Genomic DNA, 24,289 nt, shown 5'->3' with positions numbered 1-24,289 from the left:
TATATATATATATATATATATATATACAGTACTATGCATAAAGTATTTAGGCATATTGTGAAACATTTATGCATATATATAGAGGTATGTCTTCAAAAATAATGACATCATTTTCATTTATCACTTCCAATAAGTGCAATAAACATTAAAAAAAAAAGCTACAACAATTTTTGGTTGTTGGCAGATATGATGTTCCAAGCTTCTTGGAGAATTCACCACAGTTATTCTATATTTTTAGGCTGTCTCAATTGCTTCTGTCTCTTCATGTAAACTTTGTGGGGGCCACGATATCTGTTGCAGGGTTCCTTGTTCTTCTATTCTAATCTTCTATATTTGTGCAGTATAGAAGTAGTATAGAATTAATGTTTTGTGAAACATCTTATGTGCCTTTGACTTTTGCAAAGTGCTCAGTGAGAGTATATTGAATATAATCAACAGACTGAAAAATATTTATATAATCTTTTAGCCCAGTTATGGTTCAATATAAAACACTGTCTAACTATGCAACAATAAAACAATAACTGTCAGTTCCACCCTAGACAGCATGGAGCCGTCACTCAATCTGACGATGGGGACCAATTCTTCAGAGTGTTGATTTATTTTGCATAAGATTTTCAAGTGCTCTGCCTGCTAGCTAGCTACCCGACACAGGCTGAGATGAGGAAGTGAGAGGCTGGTGAATTTTTCATCAAAGCACCTTCAGGTTTTTGACAGCCACTGCGGGATCAGTGAGGAAGCTCTGTCTCACGCTTATCTCAATGCCGGCCTCCTTCACCCGCTCTTCCAAATCATCCAACGTCTGGAGAGAGAAAGAGAGAAGAGTGAGAAAGCGGGAGTGACAAGACAGGAGTGATGTTTGTGGAGAGAGGACAGACAGGAAGAGAGCGCATAAAAAGATCAAGGGTGGCAAATGAAAGGTAGAAAGGAGGAGAGAGGAATAAATGGGGGGTTGTGAGATGAATGGTCAGAGTGTAGACCAAAGTTAAAAAAAAAAAAGATAAAGTAAAGGACAAATTTAAAAAATAGAGACAAAAATGAAAAGACAAAGCAGCAGTAGAATTGTGTTTAAGTTTAAAAGAAGTTAAGGTTTAAAGGGATAGTTCATGCAAAAATGAAAATTCTGACATTATTTACTCATCCTCATGTTGGTGACTGAGGCTAACTTTCTGCCTAATATCTTCTTTTGTGTTCTATTGAAGAAAGTAATTTTGGTTTGGAACACATGAGTGTGAGTAAATCATGACAGGGTTTTCATTTTAGGGTGAACTACCCCTTTAAGACTTTGGTTCTATGTAATGGAATGCCTAATTTCTGATGTTATGACTGTGATTTGAAATGTTTGTTTTTTGTCAGCTAAACAGAATCAACACATGAGCACTATTTGGAAAAGACACATTTTCCCTGAGGAGTTTAATGAAATTTGTGTTTCACAGACTTTTAAAATTATTCCTGTCTGAATCAATCTATCAATCTTAGTAAAAATTCCAGAGAAAAGTAACTCAGCAGTATATACATTTTTTCAATGCTTTTTATTTATGTGAACATTCGTCGAATACTGTAACTAAAGCTAATTTTCTCTTTGAGACAAATTAATTGGGGAAAGATGGTGGAAGATGGAGGCTGTTAACAGCAGGGAAAGACGTGCTGAAAGTAAATGAGAAAAAACGATGAGCTGCTGAAGAGTTGGAGTAGGGGATCATTAGCCTGGCAGAATTACACTAGCTCAATATTGAATTGATTCATGAGAGATTTTTGTCCTGATCAATATTCTTAGCGGTTAACATGAAGGAAAATGACTCTTAATGTCCTCCATCACTTAAGAAGAGTATAATCAGCCACGGTTTTTGCCATTCAGTCTCAGGCATTAACCTTACTCAGAATAAAGGGGCCACTGAGCTGGCTAACAGTTTATGGGAAAAGGGAACCAAATGAATTCCTTTAAATGGGGTCGTACTATTTTAATAATTTAATTTTTCCCTTAGGTCCAATATGTTCCTTCTCTCTGACCTTTAGAATAAACGTTTTAGTTCACCCAAAAATGAAAATTCTGTCAACATTTATTCACCCTCATGTTGGTCTTTCTTTCCTCCGTATAACGCAATATGAGATGGTAGGCAGAAGCTTTCAGTCTCAGTCACCATTCAATTTCATTGCATGAATATTCAACAAAAGTGAATGATGACTGAGGCTGTCATTCTGCCTAACATCTCCTTTTGTCATGGAATGGTTTGGAATGAACAATATGAGGGTGAGTAAATGATAACAGAATTTTTTTTTGTTTGTTTTGTTAAGTATCTCTTTAAATATGCAATTCCTTTAAATAAATAAGTAATAAATAGTTCACCCCAAAATGAAATTTCTCTCATTATTTACTCATAACTTCGATGTGTATGACTTTCCATCTTCTGGTGAACACATCTGAAGAAAAATAGAAAAATATCTTAGCTCAGTAGGTCCTTAAAATGTAAGTGGATGGTGATCAGACCTTTGAAGTTCCAAAAATCACAGACAGTCAGCATAAATGTCATCTATACGACTCCAGTGGTTAAATTAATGTCAAATGATCACTTTTGGTGCAAAAAGATCACGATTTAATGACTTTTTAACAATAAACAATCGCTTCCGGTCATCAGCACTACGTGCATGTGACATAATCCCATTGACATGTTCACGCGAGAACTAACGCACGTGTGACACACCCGGAAGAGCAGCGCTGTTTACAACTGAGAAGGAAGAACGCTATACAGAAGCTTTGTTGGTTTTGGTTTAGATCTGTATTTGTATCTGTATGTTTTCCAAAATGCTGTGGTTGTGTGCTCAGCCTGGATGCCTCAACTGTGAGAAATATGTGAGATTATGTCTGTAACATGCCAATGCGAATACGTAACACCTCATCGAGAGAAAGCGTGAATTCAGCCCTCACATTAAAAGAACATGCATACTGCTGCTGACCGGATGCGATCAAATATAGTTAAAAAAAGTACTTAAATATTTAACTTTTTCACACCAAAAGTGATCGTTTTGCTTTAGAAAACATTAATTTAACTACTGGAGTCATATGGATGACATTTATGCTAACTGGCAGTGATTTTTGTAGGTTCAAATTTCTGATCCCCATCCATTTACATTTTAAGGACCTGCTGAGGTGAGATATTTTTCTAATTTTCTTCAAATGTGTTCTGGTGAAGAGAGTAAGTCATCCACATCTGGGATTAGGATGAGTAACTGATGAGAGAATTTTCCTTTTTGGGTAAACTATCCCTTTAAGACTTCTATGTACACATCCTCTTCACATGTAAATTGAGAGCAAGACATTTCTGCAGCTTAGTTTCACAGAATGGTCTTTATGGACTGGGGAGAACATTCTGACCTCTGAAAGATATAGTATAGCATACTTTCTCAATTTAGAATAGTATCAAACTCTTTAATGATATAACATCTTTAAATCCAACAGATAATATTAAATTGGTGGTGGTGGCGTAGTGGCTAAAGCACAGGGCTGTTAATCAGAAGGTTGCTGGTTCGAACCCCACAGTCACCACAATTGTGTCCTTGAGCAAGGCACTTCACTCCAGGTTGTTCCGGGGGGATTGTCCCTGTAATAATTGCACTGTAAGTTGCTTTGGATAAAAGCGTCTGCTAAATGCATAAATGTAAATTAACTGTAAATGTAATAAAGAATGAATGGCCCAAACTCCAAGACAAGCATTAAAATTTCACATGCAAAGATCACACTAATAAGTTTTTGTTTGAAAACGCATTCATTTTGCTATGTTTGTGCATTTCATCCACCCTAGAAAGATGGTAAATGGCAAATGGTCTGCACTTATATAGCACCTTTTTAACATTAATGGTATTCAAAGCACTTTACACTGTGACTCATTCACCCAAGGGTTCAGTGCCAGCCATTGGGAGCAACTTGGGGTTCAGTGTCTTGCCCAAGGAAACTTCGGAAACATGTGGAGTCGTGTGGGCCGGGATTCGAACCACCAACCCTGCGATTAGTGGCCGACCCGCTCTACCAACTGAGCCACAGCCGCCCATAATGACAATGTTTTCTTCCATTTCGAAAAAGCTCCCCATTAACGCATACTTTGAAAAACAATGATGTTCAAATGTTCATACAAAAACAGATTAGTGTGAATGTGGCCATTAAACATGATACATTTCTCGGTTTCGCAGAACTTCTAGTGAGCTACAGCAAGAATCATGTTTGGCACCAAATCACAAAGACACACAATCTTACAGTTTTTCTCAACTGCTAAGACACATTTCTCAAAACTATAACCACAAAATCAAATCTACTTACTCAATTGTTGAAACCGCAAACATTTAGGACAAAATCAATAGCTTTATTCAAAATGTTATAATTTTTTATATAATTAAAACTTTCCCTTCAAATGGCTCACAAAACTATCAAGTACATGATAAACTGAGCATTCATTAGAATAATAGAACAATAGAATAATAGCATCTTACTACAGTAAATAATAATTTATTAAAATAAATTTCGAGCATAACATAAAACATTCCTGATTACAGAATGTTAAGACAGAATTGAAAAGAAAATAGAAAAAGAAAAAAAATTATAATTTTTTTTTTTTTTTACAGATTTGCAACTTGTGTGGAACACAGGAACTGTGTTTATAGTTATAAGAAATTACACTTTCTGTTGGAAAATGAAGCTATGGTTTATGATATGTGTCTTATGGTATGGATTATAGTGTCTAAGCAATTGAGAAAAACTGTCATTCCTGGTAACAAAAAGAGTAGCACAATATGACTGATGACATACAGTTTGTGGAATGAAAAGAGAGAAAACTCTGCATGCATGACTGACCGAGGTAAAGACTTCAGTGGTCTGCTGGATTGTAGCGATCTTTGTCCATCCCCACTTCTGGAAGAGCCGCACACGGGTGGGATTATGCAAAGTTGCTGACGGGTGCGTACGGAAGAAAGTGGGAAAGCGCTGTCGGTTAGATAAGGCTGGAGAACTAGAACCGTACGAGAACTAGAGAGAAAGAAAGACAGCACTGAAAATGTTTATTCAGCTATATTGCTGACCTTATTTGATGCATATGAAAAGAAAAATACACTGAGCAAAAAGTGAGTCAGATTTTCCACACACTGCAGGAGAGATTAAATGTCAACCCAGTTAAATCAGAGCTTTGTGAACACTTGAATAAATAAGTCAATCTGCTTTGTCATCCGCTGCTGATGTGTCAATACTTGGGAAGGTATGACGGAGGAATGCTAACTAGAATTGAATCTCTTTTTTCCAAGCAGTGAAACGGGTTCCTTGATAAATAAAACATTGGCAACATTTGTCTGAACTATATTGGTGTAACATTTGCACACAGTAATTTAGCTCTCAAAAGCGATCTCTGTTATTATGTACTAGAGTACAAACCCATTGAAAGAGAACGTTTTCAGGCCTCCTTGGAGAGTTGGTTAGTTAAAAGTAAACTCACTTTTCCAACTTCTCTAATTTATATCCAGAAAAAATGTCAAACTCAAACTTTTGTTCATATAAATTAATTTGATGAGGACAAATCAGGGTTAAGAACATTATTTTCCTAAATTGTGCAATACCAGGAGTAAAGCAGTAGATTGAATGAGAATAATTGGACATTTTGATTATCCTCCCAAATTGCTAAGGGTACTTTGTGTATTTTATTCCTTTGATCACTTTTCTCACTTTCTCTTTTGGTTCTCTGACTTTCTTGACAGTTTTCTCAGACTCAGTTCTCAGCTTCTTCAATACAAACCATCAACAAACTGCTCTCATAAAGTCAACAAGATCACAAGTCCAAATTCTTTTTGTTCCTTGACTCATAAACAATGCAGAACTGTCTCTTATGGTCGTTTTACTCTTTCAAATTCATAGTCATACTTTTAGGTAAACTCTAATTTTGATGAAAAAAAAATGATATGGGAAAATCTCAACCTATATATAACTAAACTAAACTAAACTATATGTAATATAGTTTAATATAATACAATACATGTATGATTTTGTATTGTTTTCAAGTAAAATTATTTAAAATTCCTTAAACAAGATAAATTTACATTCATATCGATATTAATAAGACTTGTTTTCAGAGAATATAAAAAATGTAAAAATGCAATACCACACTGGTAATTTATATATATATATATATTTATCCTGGCAGACCGTGACTGCCTCCTTTGGGCAGAGAGGGATAAGGCCGAGCCAGATGTGGCAGTTCGAGAGAGCCACACGCAGCTGCCCTGTGTGTGTGTTTTGTGGCTTTCTGTTTCATTAAATATTACTGTGACTCTTCAGCCGGTTCCCACCTCCTCCTTGCCCATTTGAATCATGTTGTGTTGCTGCCAAAATCTGGGAAGGAGGGGGGATGCGCTGATGTTGAGTCCTTGCCACTGCCATCCGGCTGTCTTCCAGGGGATGGAGGAGTCGCTGCTGGCCGCCTGGACGTGGGGGAATGGGCCCCGTCCGCAAGGGGAAGAGGGGCTCGCTGCCAGCCGCATGGAGCGGTTGCCTGGGATGGAGGGGCTTGTTACTGGCCACAAGAATGCAGAGGGGTGTTCCATCCACCAGGAGTCGGAGGACTCACCAGGAAGTAGCGGCTGTCATCCGCCAGAGGGTGGAGGAGTGTCCGAGGACAAGGCAACGGCATGTCGGGGAACCACCAAGCAATTTTGTTCTCTCTCTCTCCACTCTCTCTCTCACTGTCACTCTGCCTTGCACTTTCCCTCACCTATTTTCTCTCCCCTTGTCTTCCTCCCAGGTCTCGGTGGGGAAAGCCAGCCAGCAGTTGTGGCCGGTAGAAGAAATACTCAAATCAGCCCATCTGACACCAACAATCATGCCAGGTCCAAATCACTGAGATCACATTTTTTCCCCATTCTGATTGTTGATGTGAACATTAATTGAAGCTCCTGACCAATATCTGCATGATTTTATACACTGCACCGCTTCCACACGATTGGCTGGTAGCCAATAACAGCATGGATGATTGTTGGTGCCACATGGGCTGGTGTGAGTATTTCTGTCATTGCTGATCTCCTGTGATTTTCACGCACAACAGTCTTTTGACTTCTCAGAATGATGCCAAAAACCAAAAAAAAACATCCAATGAGCGGCAGTTCTGCAGATGGAAACGAGGTCAACAGAGAATGGCCAGACTGGTTTGAACTGACAAAGTCTACGGTAACTAAGGTAACCGCTCTGTACAGTTGTGGAGAGAAGAATAGCATCTCAGAATGCTATTCTGAGGTGCGGGTTGGCACTGTTTTGGCAGCACAAAGGGACCTACACAATATCATGTAGGTGGTTTTAATGTTGTGGCTGATCGGTGTATATACAGAGCAAGCATAACATTGCCCCAAGATGGATGTGAACCAACACATTTCCGTTCCAAAGTTCAGTGTGCTATCCATTGCACGACACAGCCACAACATGCAGTCAACAAAGGGACATACCAAGCTGAGCACAGCTTTTAACATGATCAACTTTATATTCATGTAACTTTTCAACAAAGATGCAAATCAACATTTGATTGGAAAAAGCCATGCATCCATTCAGAAAACACAATACAAAAACCTCCAGGAACTACACACATTTCTAATGCATGACTTTCTGAGGTGGATATAGATCTAGGAACCTTCTGTTTGACATTTCATGACTCTAACCACTGCTCCACTCAGCCACTGAGCTGGCCAGTGCAAACAGAAAAGCAAACAGAAAATTTAAGCAAATTATGATTCCCTAACACAATCAATATTCGGTTTGAAAAGTAAATAATTGTATGGTTTAAACACAACTGCTCATCACACTGTGCGTGAGATAGGTTTAGCTCCATTGACAGCACAAAACCAAGAATGTAGTCAAATATTCAATATTAGGTGGAGTAAAGGTAAAATAATTAAGAATCTGTCATTGAAAAATGCATATTTATAGACCAAAATTCTGAATATTGAGGGGGAAATATAATGAGATGAATAAAAAATCATGAAAACAGTAATTATTAATCAGTTTTTTACAGATAGCCTCAGATCCTTTTTCATAGCACCTCGTTAAATATGTGTTTGCATAACTTTTCAACAAAGTCAAATATCAAAATTCTGCATCATTCATTTTGTGCGACTCGGTCTGGAGATTATTTTGAGCCATCTTGTGTGCAAATCAGACAAAGTTTGCAGGAACAGAAGTGAAAAAACTATGAATTACATAATCCAAGATAGCAGCGACTGTAATGGGCGGAGTTTTAAAGTAATGAGCAGGAGGAGAGTAATCAGACAAAACAATAATTTTGTCTCTAGGAGAAATGGTTCAAACGATATACACAAAAGAAAAGTGAATTTTTGACATGGCGGTGGCACTATAGAGTATGTCCTAAAGACCCCAAATTTGGTATGGAGGCTATTCATGACCACCCCATCAGTGTGTTAGAGTTAGAGTTAGATAGAAATGTAAATGGCAAACAAACCACTATGAGATTCCACATGCGTGCTGCCTCAGCCACCAGCGTAGACACGGAGCTGCAGCCTGGCATCAGGACGATCTTTATCGGCTCTGTGTATAGTAGATCATACAGCAGCTTAGTGGCCTCTCCTGGATCACACTGAAAAAAGATGTAAAATGATGGTTGCGTTTTCATTTTGGGGTAAATTGTCCTTTTAACTGCACTTGAGCATGTCATAAACAATCAACAATTGATGAAATCAGCATAGAAACATGGTATTATCTAATGCCCCAGAAAAATTATCTCATTAGACTGCAGTGTGTACGAGGTGTAGCTGTAAGAAAAGACCTTGCATGCTGCCCTATTGCCGTTCATTGTGATTGGGAAATGTAATACAAATGAGGGGGTGAAAGCTTGCATGCAACCAATGTAGTCACACTTGGAGATGGTTCCCTTGGTGCCCTTGGTAACAATCAGCATTTAATTACTGGAACAGTCGAACACACTTTCATATTTGTTCAAGTTAGAACTAAATGAGATGGTGCTAGCCTCAAAATTGAAGTCAGACAGGAACGGTTCTGGACCCTTCAAAATATCACTGAAGAAGAATCTTTGCATTAGCTTTTGCAGGCGTGAGGTGTTTAGTTTGGAGTTTACGTTTATTCAGAGAATGCTGCTAATCCATTGATTTCAAAGGGGATGGTGTGTTTGCAAAGAAGTAGAGGAAAAAGGTCAATTTTGCGAAGTGGCGCTCTGTCATGAAACCAAAAGCCGAGGAAATATTTGTTTGCCGTATCCCTTGTTTATTCACACCCTCAAAACAGAGCTTACGCATTCCTATCTGTCCTATCCCACAGCTGGTTTATCTGTGCCAAACTAGATTAAACTGGACCAGTTTGTCAACTGTAATTTTGTCTACTGTTACAGTTCTTTAACTTTAAGTATGTGTAATAGTAATAGTGATGCAAAACAAAACAAAAGTAACACTTTACAATAAAAATCCATTCATTAACATGAATTAATGAACAAAGAACACATTTTATTAATCTTAGTTAATATTAGTTAATAAAAATAAAATTTTCATTGTTAGTTCATAATTAGTTCATAATTAGTTAACATTAGTTCTTCATGTTAACTAATACAACATTTGATGTTAAAAATGTATTAGTATATTACATTTTAATTAACATTAACCAAGATTAATAAATGCTGAACCTTATTGTAATTGTTACCAACTAAACAAAACAAAATACAAGGAAAGTATGAAAAAGGGGTTGGAAAAGATTTAAGATATATATTCTCTGAAAATCTTACCTCACACAATTTGCTTAAGTATTCTATTCTCCCTATTTTCTCCAATATTTGTATCACTCTCTACTACATCTGTCTAATAAAGGCTAAAACTTAAAAAAGAAACACTGAGTCACAGAATGAGTCTATAAAGTTTAAAAATAAAAACTGTAACTTTAAGGGCAAACCACTAGCCAGATCTGTAGCATTCGCTCTCTTTGTTTACTATAGAGATCCAAATGCTAAATGACTCATTCCAACAGAGCAAAACACGTACAAGCCTTCCCATGACTCAGACTGTAATTGAGCCTTTATCTGCTGCTCTGCCGTACATTAACTTTCAAATGTTGGTTTGTAATTTTGAAGCTGCGATGCTGCGACTTTGAAACCTTAACACAAATGAATAACGCATGCAATGGATATGTAAATCCTTCTCGTTACAATCTGGATACAACAGATGCCAATTAAAACATGGAAAGCACAAGTGTCTCATCAGGGCATCAAACTCTATCTCTCTCTCTCTACCTCCGTCTCGCTCTATCATGGTTAATAATTGATCAAAGTTTGCAGGCTGAGCTTTGATATATCCATGGCAACAGTCTGGAGAGGGTGAGAATATCTGTGGAAGGGGGTCCTTGTAAATATTTTCTCCAACACACATACACACACAAGCTGGACCACAACTTGAACCAGTGCCTCTGACCAGTCCTACTGGCTTGTTCGTGATTCAAGAAAAAGCTAATTATGATTCCCTAACACAATCGATATTCTGTTTATAAAGTAAATCATGATTTTATAGTTTAACCACAACTTTTTCATCACACTGTGTGTGAGTTAGGTTTCATTTGGCATTAGCTCCATTGACAGCACAAAACCAAGAACGTAGTCAAATTTTCAATAGTAGGGGACTAAAGGTAAAAGAATTAAGAATCTATCATTGAAAAATGCATATTTATAGACCAAAATTCTGAATATTGAGGGGGAAATATAATTAAATGAAATTCATTTTAATAAAAACAGTCATTATTAATGAGCCAATTTACATGCACGCAATATGCTGATAACAAAAACAAATCAGCTTATTTTTTAAAAATTAGAAAAATTAAGAAAATTGTGTTTACATGAGATTTTAAATAATCTTTTAATTAATGTGGATTGTAAAGGTTTCACATTTTGAAAACTTATGGTGGAGATTGGTAAAGTGGGACAGTTAAGCTCATTGTATCCATATGTATTTCCATAAATTGTTAAAAATCATTACTAAACTAATCATTGGGAAGTAAACAATTAACTTTTCAAGGTTTCAAATTCATGATTTTACATCAGGATGTGTGGCAGAGAGCGTGACCATCGTTTGAAAAAGCAATGGTAAAGAAAATGACAGAAATTTGAGGTAAATCAAGGTTATAAAATATTTAAAGTTGACTTAATGTTTGTAAATGTTACATGTGATGATTTATGCTATGAAAGTGTAAAAGAAAATGTAAAAATGTATTCCAAATTTGTATATATTTTCAATAGAATCCTGCCTGAAACAAAATCTGGCAATTGGTCAAAAAAGGTTCTTCAAAGGTTTTTTTTCTTTAATATTGAATATTTCTTCACTTTTGACTAAGGTAGGAGACATCCTAAGCTTTCTATAAAAGGTATAATGTCAAGTTATGTGGCATTTAAATCATAATTAAAAGTGCTAAGGAAAGTCAAGTTTCCAAATGTGTCACACTTTATCCATATTCACTTTATTGTGTATCAAATCTAAAATTAATTCAAGTTATATATAGTATATAGTCATATATAGTATTTATAGTTTAGTTTCAGTTTTTTCCAATTATTTTGGTTTTCTTTTTCTTTCAGGTAACGAAAAAGTTTTGTCATTTTCATTTTAGTTTTCGTTAACAATAATAACACTTGTATAAGAATGTGCATGTAAATGCTCAATGGTGCTTGCTAAGGCAAGAATCACTACTACTATCCCTTTTATCCTTAAAGTTAGGGATATGAACAAACCCCTAAAAATAAGCACTAAACATTGGCATGTAACTTATCTGGCAATATTTGTACCAGACATGAATGGTGCCTCAAAATGAGAATTCATATTTAAGATTTTCATCTCACAGATGATAAAACAGGATATCCAATTGACTTACATTGAAAGAGGGACCCCAGCCATATCTAGGCACCAGAAAATCATAGAGACGACAATCTACAACTCAGAAAATACTAGCAATCACTTGTGCCGGCAGGTTTTGTATGCATAAGCACCATTCACATTTCAAAAAATCAAAAACAAACAAATGAACTAATTTCCCAAAAAGTAATTTTTAATGTGAAAAACATTTAACATTTTTTTTTAAAGATCTTTGTTATGAGCCCAAGGCATGGCATGGGTTATAAAAATATTATTTATCAAATCTCAAATAAAATTGGTAATTAGGAGGTGACTTTCATGTTTTTCTGAAAATTTAGCTTTGCGTGATAATTGGTTGTTTGAGAGAGATTAAAAGAATGCCCCAACATGCCTGAGATTCTTTGAACAGTAATTTACTGCAAACCCCACATCAAATTTGATTTTCACCCTTTGTAATTACATTTCTGAAACCAGAAGCAATTTTGATTAGAATCTCATCCAGGTATGAAGTGCTCCCCAATCAAGAGGGAATGCTGAAAATATCTGCCGGCTTCAATGTCAACAAGTCTAAGCACTTCACACCTGCTCTTCAGTCTCCAATGCACACTAAAACTTTGACATTTATACAATGTTGACACTGCCTCTCCATTATTGCATTTTTATTATTGTGCACCTGTACAATGTCTTGGATTTTCATTAAGATTCATGTAATATTGGAATTGAGAGATGGAGATCAAAGGTTATATGCACTCAAAGAAAGGAAAATTGCGGCTTGTTCAATTTACATTTATGCCTTTGCCAGACACTTTTATCCAAAGCGACTTACAGTGCACTTATTACAGGGACAATCCCCCCGGAGTAACCTGGAGTTAAGTGCCTTGCTCAAGGACACAATGGTGGTGGATGTGGGGATCGAACATGCAACCTTCTGATAACCAGTTATGTGTTTAGCCCACTACGCCACAATCCCTCCATATTTACTTAATTCATATTAATTTAGTTGTGACTACATAAATACTTTCTGTGGTGTTAATGTAGCATTGATGAAACTGGGGCAGGGATTTCCATTTCCCAGCATGGACTCGATAGGGAGAGTTCATATTAAAATTAAGTGTTATTTTAAGTGCAAGATGAATTTAAAGGGGGATACTTGTTAGTGTACAATGTTTTTTTTTTTAGATTTAGAAGAGTTTCTGTTATGTTGGAGTTTTGTGGGTTACCATTATGATGAAGAGTGGAGTTTGAGTTAACGATGATTACTTCATTGAGCAATTGCTGTGCTTCCCATAGCATACAGTGGATATAAAAAGTCTACACACCCCTGTTAAAATGCCAGGTTCTTGTGATGTAAAAGAATGAGACAAAGATAAATCATGTCAGAACATTTTCCACCTTTAATGTGACCTATAAAGTGAACAATTCAATTTAAAAACAAACTGAAATCTTTAAGGGGGAAAAATAAAAAATAAAAAAACTCACAATAACCTGGTTGCACAAGTGTGCACATCCTTAAACTAATACTTTGTTGAAGCACCTTTTGATTTTATTACAGCACTCAGTCTTTTTGGGTAGGAGTCTATTATCATGGCACATCTTGATGTGGCAATATTTGCCCACTCTTCTTTGCAAAAGTGCTCCAAATCTGTCAGATTGCGAGGACATCTCCTGTGCACAGCCCTCTTCAGATCACCCCACAGATGTTCAATTGGATTCAGGTCTGGGCTCTGGCTGGGCCATTCCAAAACATTAATCTTCTTCTGGTGAAGCCATGCTTTTGTGGATTTGGATGTGTGCTTTGGGTCGTTGTCGTGCTGAAAGGTAAACTTCCTCTTCATCTTCAGCTTTCTAAAAGACTCCTGAAGGTTTTATGCCAAAATTGCCTATTTATTGTTGTGCCAAAATTGCACTGTTCATAATTCCCTCCACCCTGACTAAGGCCCTGGTTCCAGCTGAAGAAAAACAGCCTAAAAGCACGATGCTGCCACCACCATGCTTCACTGCGGGTATGGTGTTCTTTGGGTGATGTGCAGTGTTGTTTTTGGAATTATGGCCAAACAGTTCAACCTTGGTTTCATCAGACCATAACACATTTACCCACGTCTATATTTGATGTTTGTTTTTGCAAACTTCAGCCGGGCTTGGATGTTTTTCTTTTTAAGAAAAGGCTTCTGTTTTGCCACCCTACCCCATAACCCATTCATATGAAGAATACGGGAGATTGTTATCACATGTAGCACACAGCCAGTACTTGCCAGAAATTCCTGCAGTTCCTTTAATGTTGCCGTAGGCCTCTTGGAAGCCTCCCTGACCAGTTTTCTTCTCGTCTTTTCATCAATTTTGGAGGGACGTCCAGTTCTTGGTAATGTCTCTATTGTGCCATATTTTCTCCACTTGATTATGACTGTCTTCACTGTGTTCCATGGTATATCTAATGCTTTGGAAATTCTTTTGTACCCTTCTCCTGACTGATATCTTTCAACAATGAGATCCCTCTGATGCTTTGGAAGCTCTCTACGGACCATGGTTTTTGCTCTGAGATGCAACTAAGAAAATATCAGGAAAATCCTACTAGAACAGCTGAACTTTATTTCTGATTAATCAGAGTCACTTTAAATGATGGCAGGTGTGTAATGACTTCTATTTAACATGAGTTTGAATGTGATTGGTTAATTCTGAACACAGCCACATCCCCAGTTATAAGAGGGTGTAAACACTTATGCAACCAGGTTATTGTAAGGTTTTAAGGTTTGAAGATTTCAGTTTGTTTTTCAATTGAATTGTTCACATTATAGGTCACATTAAAATTGGAAAAAGTTCTCACATGATTTATCTTTGTCTCATTCTTTTACATCACAAATCTGGCATTTTAACAGGGGTGTGTAGACTTTTTATATCCACTGTAGTTAATAAACTACGCTCTGTTTTGCTTACAACCAGCATGTATTTAACATGCTAACATTCACTTTCACTAGCTAGTACATAAAGAAATAAAATAGATTTATCTGAGTAATGTTGACACCGCTCATTTTATTGGGTTTACCCAATTCAATTGGTACTGCTTATATAGTTGGCTTCTGTATGACAAATTGCTTGTGCTTTTCCTCATTAATAAGTCACTTTGGATAAAAGCAACTGCTAAATCAGGGAGGTTTCAACCTTCACAGACACAAGAACCCCCTCTATTCTGCTAAATATCTTCTCTTTCTTCTCCTGGAACGTCTGGAATGACATGAGGATGTAAATGAAGACAGAATTTTGTACCTTTTGGTAAACTATCCCTTTAATGCACTACAGGTTATTTGGCTGAACACTGCACTCAGCCTAAAAGTTAATGTTCATATGCAAGATCATGAGTGATCAGACAGGTACTGCAGATCCTTCTCCTCTCTCATACACATACATGAGTCTGCAGATGCATCTCCTTATCTTTCCACGATCTACAGGGATGCAAGTTTGTTTGAACTGTGGTTTCACTGGTGGCTGTTGCCATGCCAACCTTCCTTTCCCTGATTCTTCCTCTATATTGAGTGTAATTGCAATGCAGAGTGCAGTTCACCAATCACAACCAAGATAGAATAAATCTCAGTCCATTTAGAGCACTCTTTAACTGTTTAATAACCTTTAGGGGTGCTTAGAAATGTCATGCAACATCAGGGCACTGAACTGCCTGACTTTAAACTTTTGAAAGCACTACAAATTCTTGGGCGGTGATGCCAGAGATATCACAATTGCATTTGCTTGCACATATTTGTATCAGATATTGTATGGTAATCCTAGGATTAAACACCCACTGATATTTTTGAAGATGTATGGTGAATGATTTTCTGGTTTAAATGAGCTATCTTTATGGGTGCCGAAGGAATCTAAACTTATTAAGATAACCAACTTTTTTGCATGAGTCAGGAAGAAATGGTCCTCTCCAGCAGTGCATATTGCAGTGAATTAATCTTCATTTTGAAATTAACTGGTAACCCTTTACAATAAGATTCAATTTGTTAACAACAATGGTTGACATTAAATAACAATGAACAATAATTTCACCTAATTTGTTAATGTTCATTTCTACATATAGTAATACATTTTTAAAATCAAAAGTTGTGTATGTTAACATTAGTTAATGCACTATGAACTAAGATAAACTTACAATGAACAATTGTATTTTTATTAACTAACATTAACAAAGATTATTAAATGCTGTAAACAATATATTGTTAATTGTTTGTTCATGATACCTAAAGCATTAACTAAAGTTAACCAATGGAACCTTAAACTAAAGTGCTACCAATTAATTTTAAATTCCAATTTAAAAATAAATAGAACAAATAAACTACAGAATAAACTTTTGAGGCAAACTCTGCAATGCTAATGTCATACATGAGCATACCAAGTGAGCTTTGAAATAATAATGTACCGACAACTGCCATGTCAATTTGACAGCAACTCCAGCATCTCAAGATACAATCACAGACAAAATATTAGGAAAACACCTACAAAATGCTGATCATTTTTGTCATGTTGAAAGAATGTTTGGTACTTATCTATGTATCACTCCTTGGGCATAAATTAAAATTAGATTAATAATGGAAAGGAAGGTAAACAGAAGTATATCTTCCTTCCCTAGTACTTACAAAAGCCTATAAATAAAATGAATTAAACTATAGTTTATTTCTTTATGGTTGAAAAGACATTATTGCTTGCATAAAGTGTGCAAATTTATAATAAGGTTAGTGTGGTTTAATAATGGATATATCTAATGATGACATGAAATACATTAGAAATATTTCTGCAAGTATTCAGTAACTCTCTAGCAGATACTTTGTAAGTTATGGCATTGTACTTTCACTTTGCATAATATGATCTCTGGAAAAAAAAAATCCACTAGAGAACATTACAGGCACAAGTTCTGGGACAGTTTCGATTTTGTTTTAAGTTTTTTGCATACATTTTCAACATTTTGCATGCTCAATAAAGTTGGTCAAACATACTTAAGGTAGCTGTCCAGTACTGAAATAAATTAAAAAAAAATAAATAAAAAATCCTTCACATATGCAGATGAAGTAATAAATCTGTAAACGTGTAACAGTGTACAATTACGTATTGGATATACTTGCATTCACCCATTGGAATAGTTATTGATATTGCAAATATCTATAATAACATTCCGTATGTGTAAAGTGTTTCCAGGTGTTTACCATGCTGTCGTAATGAATGAGCTCCAGCTCGTAGTCCGGTAGAATGTCGCTCCGGTTGTTCACAAGATCTAACGCCATCTGGGCTGCAGGGAGACACGCTTGACCACCAGGCCATCCTCCACTCATGGGGAACAGAGCTCCGATGTACAGTTTCTTCTTGCCTGCAATAGCACATGGCCAGGAGAGAAAAATAAGCAGTGCGTAAAGGAGAACCACGTTCCTCCGAACTCTGTCCAAGGTCCTGATCCGCTCCATAGGTGCCATTATGATCCAATTCGCTATTAAAATTATTTAAAATTAAACTGTCCACTGATTAAAAATAAAATCCACACGTGCGATTGTTCCAGTTTGTGGAACGGGTAAAAACCGACGCACAAGTCATTTCGCGCGCAAATATACTTATGTTTAAGTGCGGGTATGTGTTGGTCCCTAGTCGCAATAAAAAATTGGAGGCTGTTTAACCACAATCTGGATACTCGATGGGCTATATATTTTTTACAAAGCATGAGGGGATACCTTCATAAGTGGTGTACTGAGTCGAAACGCTTCAAGCCAGTCTTGCAGAGTTATTGAACTCCTCTTGCGCGGTTTCTTAAATATTCTTTAGAATCTTAAGAACCTCTGGAATCGTTTAGACACTTTGGAATCTTTAGAAACTTAAACAGAATAGTTTAGAACTTCTTTTAGAATTTTCAGAATATTTTAGAATCTTGTGAATCTTTCAGAGACTTCCGAATCTTTTAGATTCTTTGGAATCTTCAGAATCTTTTTGCCTCTTCTTGCCAGTTTTAATTAGGGTTACACCAATCCTTTAATATACTTAAACAGATCGCGCTACGACAAAATATAAACCCCCAAAACTATAGAGATTACGCTTTGAATATTTTGACTAGAAAAATATGCAGCAACGGGCAGTTACTGTTTCTTTTCCTTTCAGAACCACAGACGGTGGGTTTGTAGTACAGCTATGCCATGTTGCACGGCAGTAGAGAAAATCAGGTGCTGTTACGCGACATTGTTGGTGAAAACGCGCTCCTTAAATCCGGTCCTCGTCCAATGCTTCATTTATTGTTGCGAAATATTATTACGGCATCTGATCAGAATATTCGAAAAGAGCAATTCTGCTGCACCATAATCCTTTAGTCCACTGGGAGGAAAGGGGGAAAGATTGACCACCAAATGCAGAGATCCGCACTCAGAGCAGGCAGGAAGAGAACTGAAGCTCTGAGAGATGAACAGCGCTGTTGTATATAGAGCAGATGGGGGCGGCTGGGGTAAGGGGGGCGTGTTTAAGGTCCATATTATCCATAATATTCGTACACGTTTCGAATCACTTTCAGAATCAGGATCACTTTCACTGAATCAGAATCGTTTTCAAAAGCCTTCCAGCTGAGAAAAACCTATGCACAACTCTACAGTGAAACACAAAGATCTATACATCTGACAGATATACAGAGTATTAATAAGCAAGGGTCATTGAAATAAGTCATTCTCCATTAAAACATGTAATCGAATAATATTACATACACTGAAAACCCTAATAAGTTAATTGCACTCATTTAATTTAGTAAACTCGTTCCCTCAATTCCGTTGAGTAATGGGGTCTCCCAAAACTCTCAAAAGTATTTAAGTTCAATTAACTTGAGTTAATTGCAACTACATGCAAGTAGACTTAACTCAGATTTGAATTTAAATATTGTTGTTTCTACTGTTGTACATTTTAATTTAATTGATTCAATTTTAGAACAAACAACAGCAGAGATCAAATAAAGATGGTAACTGATTCTAGGTCAGTTATTAAATAATTATTTACAGAAATGCATATATGCACTTCAGCTGCACATGCACAAAGAGAACTGAGATAAAGTGACCAGGGTCCAACTTGACCAAAGAGAGATCACCCTAATGGTGACATTACACCAAACATCTATTTGCAACAAAGCAGAAATAATACAACAAAAGAGCTAAAACATCTATGAATTCTTAATAACAATTATTTAAATTCCCCAATCTGTTCCCTCTGACCAATGAAACATAATTCAAGCAGAAAGGGATTGTGGGTATTCCCAATAGCCTCAATTTTGTCCTAAAAAAGTTTGAGTTATTAACACTTCAAATCTTAAGTCTATGGATTTTTAAGAAAAATAAGATCAATGAACTTAAATATTTGAGTTATGAGTCCAAAACTTGACATTTCAAGTAATATTTAAGACAACTTGATTTTTACAGTATTGACAACTTAAGGGTTTACAGAGTAGTATTTGATGTTATACTCTCTGTATCTCAGACAGATAGTAGAAAAGATGACAGACAGACAGACAGACAGATAGATGGATAGATAGACAAGAAAAAGTACGTGAACACTGACCAATGAATGCAGAAAACCAGCTAATTCCATAGAATGTGATCTCATTTTCAACAAAGTCACAAGACAAACACAATGTGCTTAAGCTAACAGCACACAAACAATTATAATATTTCATGTCTTTATTGAACACATCCCATTAAACATTCACAGTTATGTGGAAAAAGTAAGTGAACCCTTGGGTTTGATAACTTGGTGATCTTCCTTTGGCAGCAATAACCTCAACAAAACGTTTCCGATAGCTGTGAATCAGACTAGCAGAATGTTCAAAAAGCATTTTGGAACATTCATCCTTACAGAACTGCTTCAGATCAGCCATATTCTTAGGTCGCCTGGTGTAAACAGCTCTCTTGAGGTCATTCCACAGCATCTCAATTGAGTTAAGGTCTGGGCTCTGACTGAGCCAGTCCAACAGTTGGATTTTCTTTTTTGAAGACATTCTGTAGTGGATTTACTCCAATGTTTAGGGTCATTGTCCTGCTACATCATCCAACTTCTTCTGAGCTTCAGCTGGTGCACAGCAACACTGACATTATTCTGTAGAACATCTTGATAAACTTGGGAATTCAATTTTCCCTTGATGATGGCAAGTGGATCATGATGCTCCCTCCACCGTTGGGATGATGTTTTCATGTTATTATGCTGTGCCCTTTTTACGCCATACACAGTGCTGCGTGTTCTTCCCAAAAAAACCTTTGATTCATCAGTCCACAAAACATTTTCCCAGTAGCAATGTGAAGTATCAAAGTGGACTTTGGCAAACTTCAGGCAGGCAGGAAGGTTTTTGATGGAAAGCAGCAGCTTCCTTCGTGGTGTCCTGCCATGGACACCATGCATCTTTCATGTTTTCTGTATAGTATACTCATGTACAGAGATGTTAACAAGTTCCAATGATTCCTTCAAATCTTTAGCTGTCACTCCAGGGTTCTTTTTGACCTCATTGAGCACTCTGTCGTGTGCCGCTTTGAGTCATCCTGGCTGGATGGCCACTTCTAGTGAGAGTAGCCACAGTACTAAATCAGAGTACTTAAAAAATGCTCTTATTGTGGACAGATGAATATCTAAGCTCTTCTAGATAGCTTTGTAACAATCAACAATTCTTGATCGTAGGTCTTCTGAAATCTTTTTTTTTTTTTTTTTGCGAGGCATGGTCCACATCAGCAGATGCTTCTTGTGAATAGCAAACTCAAAATGTTTAAGTGCTTTTTACAAGTTATATTAGCTCGAGCCCAAACCTCCAATCTTGTTTCATTAATTGGCTGCAAGGTTTACCAACTCCAGACACTAATTAGCTTCTTTGTTTTTGTTGTCATTTTTAGCCTAGGGATTCAGACAAGACACAATCAATATGTAAGCACAGTAAGAAAATAGTGCTGTACACCACAGCTAACACTAGTGCTATGCAAGGACACCTACAGAACCACCACAGCAACTAAAATCAACCAGGTCTGAAAAGACTCATGTGAAATCATACAGGAGTTTTTGGAAAAAACTTTTTCAGTGCTTGCATATTGTTCTGTCTTTTACTGCATATGATAGTTCATACTCAGAGAGTAGAACTGAAGTGACATTCATTACAAGATAATTAGTTAAAACATTTCAAAATGCACCTGCATTGTTTTGCATTTTGTGACTTTCGTTCAAATAAAAGACTATTTTTCCAGTCATATATTGCATCATTGAAGATTTCTTAAAACTAGTATTAAACTATCGTCTCGCCTCGGTCTCGTGAACCCATATCATGTATCGCCTCGTCTCATGAGCTAAGTGTATTGTCACACCCCTAATATACATATGTGTATATTCTATCTTAGTTTTATGCACTTTTTTTTTTTAGATGTTTGTTGTTTTATGTCTTGTCTCCTTGTTTATTGTACAGAGTGCCCATGCTGAATTCCACTGTAAGAAAACAGCCCCAAGGGTATAAATACACTATCTATCTATGCAACAAAAACATTTTAATCACTGAATTAAAACAGTATTTTGTGTTGTTTTTCAGTAAACACAACTAAAGTAAATTTATATTAATTTAAGAATGTTTAGATATTTTTACTGGAAAACAGGAAAATATTTAGTCAATCTATCTGCTGTACAGTATCTATCTATATATCCATCCATTCATCCATCCATCCATCCATCCATGTTATTTTATTTGTAGAACACCTTTGCACTTGCCCATAATGACAACTCATACAGCACAAATGCTCCCACAGCTCTCGATATTCACTCTCTCCTCTCCCATTCACTCTAAACATGCTAAAAGAAGACAGTATTCCTGAAATTGATGACTTTCACCACTCCTAAACCTCAGCACCCCAGACACTGCTGTGACATTTGGAGCACTCTGTGAATCTGCTCTCTCCATATGCCAGTCATTAATTATTCACTCCTGATCTTTAGTTGTTATTTAATAAAAGAAAGGCTGTAGGTGCCTCCTGCAAGTCTATATATTTGCTCCCTAGTTAATGTGATAACTAAATACACAATCTTTTAAAATAGGATGTAATTTAATGTAGAAGGTCAGTTCTAGTTCATAAAAGAACTGCATCCTATGGAATGTGAAAGAGGGTTTTATAGAAGGTTGGCAAACAAAAAGGTCCCTTTTATGCTGTATTATCCTTTAACAAGCATGGGAAGAGCAATTTAATCACCAGCCCATACAAACATGCTCAAATTTACATTGTGCAGAAATACACACACAACCTCATACAAGCTTACACAGTGGGCAGAGATACACACAGAGCTACACACTTTGGCCGAGTGTTAATATTCAGCCTGCTGAGAGTGCACTAAGTAGGCGGTGATCTCTCATTGTGTGTAAACACGGAGTCAGAGAGAGAGAGCATTTGCATTGCTTGATAGTCTAAATCAGCAGAGCTGAGAGCAATGAGGAATAATGAAAGGAAGGACAGAGGGATTGAGAGGAAATTAAGGCAATTAGATGGAAGTATGAATGAAGTCGAGGTTGCTATAGTCGAGGTTGCAGTAGCTCTTGTATTAATGTTGAGAGAGGCTGGAAGCCTGAAGGATTATAATGAGATTCTATAGCGATAGAAAAACAAGCTGAAGAGAGGAGACACAAAAATGTACACTGGGTAAAGTTATAATAATCTGATGGAACAGACAAAGAGAGTTGGCTTGCACTTGGATATGATGGGCAGTTACATAATAATAATAATTTATAAGTGAATGACTTTGGTGATAGACAAAAATAAGTACAGGGGAGAACGGAGGAAGTTGTCACACAGGGAAGTTGTCGAAAGGGCTATATCTTGTATGTTTTTTTCAATTAACTAGTTAAAAATTATCTTAAATTAAAGCAATACATACTTTTAATACATTTCAAAATCATCATATTTTTCTATTCACTTTTGGGTGAACAAGTAAACACAATAAATTAGTTGATATTACTTAACTTTTCAAAAGTAACTCCAAACCGAGAAACTAGTCAAAAGTGAGACAGTAGCCTCAGTCTTCTCTATTTTTATGAACGTTATCTGGGGGTTCTGATACAAAATATTTACATTTTTAAATACAAGAATAATGGAAGAAACATCAGTGAACTGGTTGGTAAAACAAGTTGAGATGAAAAATATGCAAAGCAAAAATAATCCAAAATGTTTTGCAGTGCATTACGTTTTTTTAATATTATTTTGAACAAAAATTATGCAGAATTTATTTATTTTTTTCCAGAAAGAGTTTCACATGACTAATGGTGAAATACAGCCCCCTTGTGGTTGAAGGAATCTCTACAATTAAGATTGGAAAGCTATTTTGCAACACGTTTTTTCTATTGGAATAAACATTTATGTGCGTTTCACAAAACTCTAAACAAAAAAGTGTGAAATGTGACATATGCTAAACATCAGACTTTGCTCTGTGTGTTGTTATTTGAAGATTATGATTTTTCAGAACTATTTTGGAAGTATTTGGAAATCTTATATATGATTAAAAAAAGAAATATCTTTGAGGTCTTACCTGTATAGTTCCTGTCATCTAATGATGGACAAATATAGGAGAAAAAGAAAACAAATTAGAGCCACATGTCAAGAGAAGTATTCAAGAATTCAGGAAAACACATACATTTTTTTGTGTGACTGTAAACCTTTAAACATACTTACACACACAGAATGGTTTAGGCGAGTCCCATTTGCCCAGCTTAGTGCAGTGAGAGATGTTGAAACCCTCCAACAGGAAGCCAGCATGGCATCTGTAATGAAGAACTGTGCCCTCTACTGGTTGTCCAGGAGGATGCAGCGCCACCCTCCCATTCTCAAGAGACATCCATGACCGCGGGCAAACCAATACTGAGGATTTTAACAACACTTTTAGCACATCCTGACCTTCCTTTAGCACATGTGGATAACCTTGAAAATACACAGCTTTGAAGTGAAATATATGACTGTTGTTGCATTATATGACAAAATATTAAACCAAGTGACATCTGCAAACCAATTATATTAACTAACTTCACTTTTACTTTTGACATTAGCAATTTTATTACTTCTAACCAATTGGTCTTAACGGTGTTATAAGCGATTTTTGTCATGGAAAGGTATGTTAAAAAAAAAAAAAAAAAAAAGTCTACTCCCTAAAAGATGTTAATTAATTTAAGGGTTAGTTCAACCAAAAATTAAAATATATGAAAAAATATCCTGGCTCTTCCAAGCTTTATAATGGGAGTGAATGGTACCCTAGATTTTGAAGACAAAAATGTGCATCCATCCATCAAAAAAGTAATCCATACAGCGCCAGGGGGTTAATAAAGGCCTTCTGAAGCGATGCGTTTTTGTAAGATAAATATCCATATTTATAACTTTATAAATTATAATCACTGGCTTCAGGTAACGGCCGTCCAAGCATTCAC

The 24,289-nt window shown here is 36.3% G+C and overlaps 1 protein-coding gene across 2 annotated transcripts in view; it reads right to left on the bottom strand.

The window, feature by feature from the left end:
• The window catches only part of LOC127629754 (gamma-aminobutyric acid type B receptor subunit 1-like), a 68,717-nt gene that overhangs the window by 38,793 nt on the left and 5,635 nt on the right, over positions 1-24,289 (bottom strand). For both annotated transcript variants that reach the window (XM_052106976.1, XM_052106975.1), the window contains 6 exons: positions 23,544-23,729; positions 23,401-23,418; positions 17,058-17,218; positions 8,472-8,606; positions 4,841-5,011; positions 698-799 (listed from right to left, as the gene is read on the bottom strand). In XM_052106976.1, the coding sequence (XP_051962936.1) occupies positions 698-799; positions 4,841-5,011; positions 8,472-8,606; positions 17,058-17,218; positions 23,401-23,418; positions 23,544-23,729 (773 nt within the window). The remainder of the gene's footprint in view (positions 1-697; positions 800-4,840; positions 5,012-8,471; positions 8,607-17,057; positions 17,219-23,400; positions 23,419-23,543; positions 23,730-24,289) is intronic.

The sequence above is a fragment of the Xyrauchen texanus genome, chromosome 36 (assembly GCF_025860055.1).
Source record: "Xyrauchen texanus isolate HMW12.3.18 chromosome 36, RBS_HiC_50CHRs, whole genome shotgun sequence".
NCBI classification, from domain to species: Eukaryota; Metazoa; Chordata; class Actinopteri; order Cypriniformes; family Catostomidae; genus Xyrauchen; species Xyrauchen texanus.
Note: the sequence above shows the minus strand (reverse complement) of the source record. Positions and strands in the feature narration are given on the sequence as shown.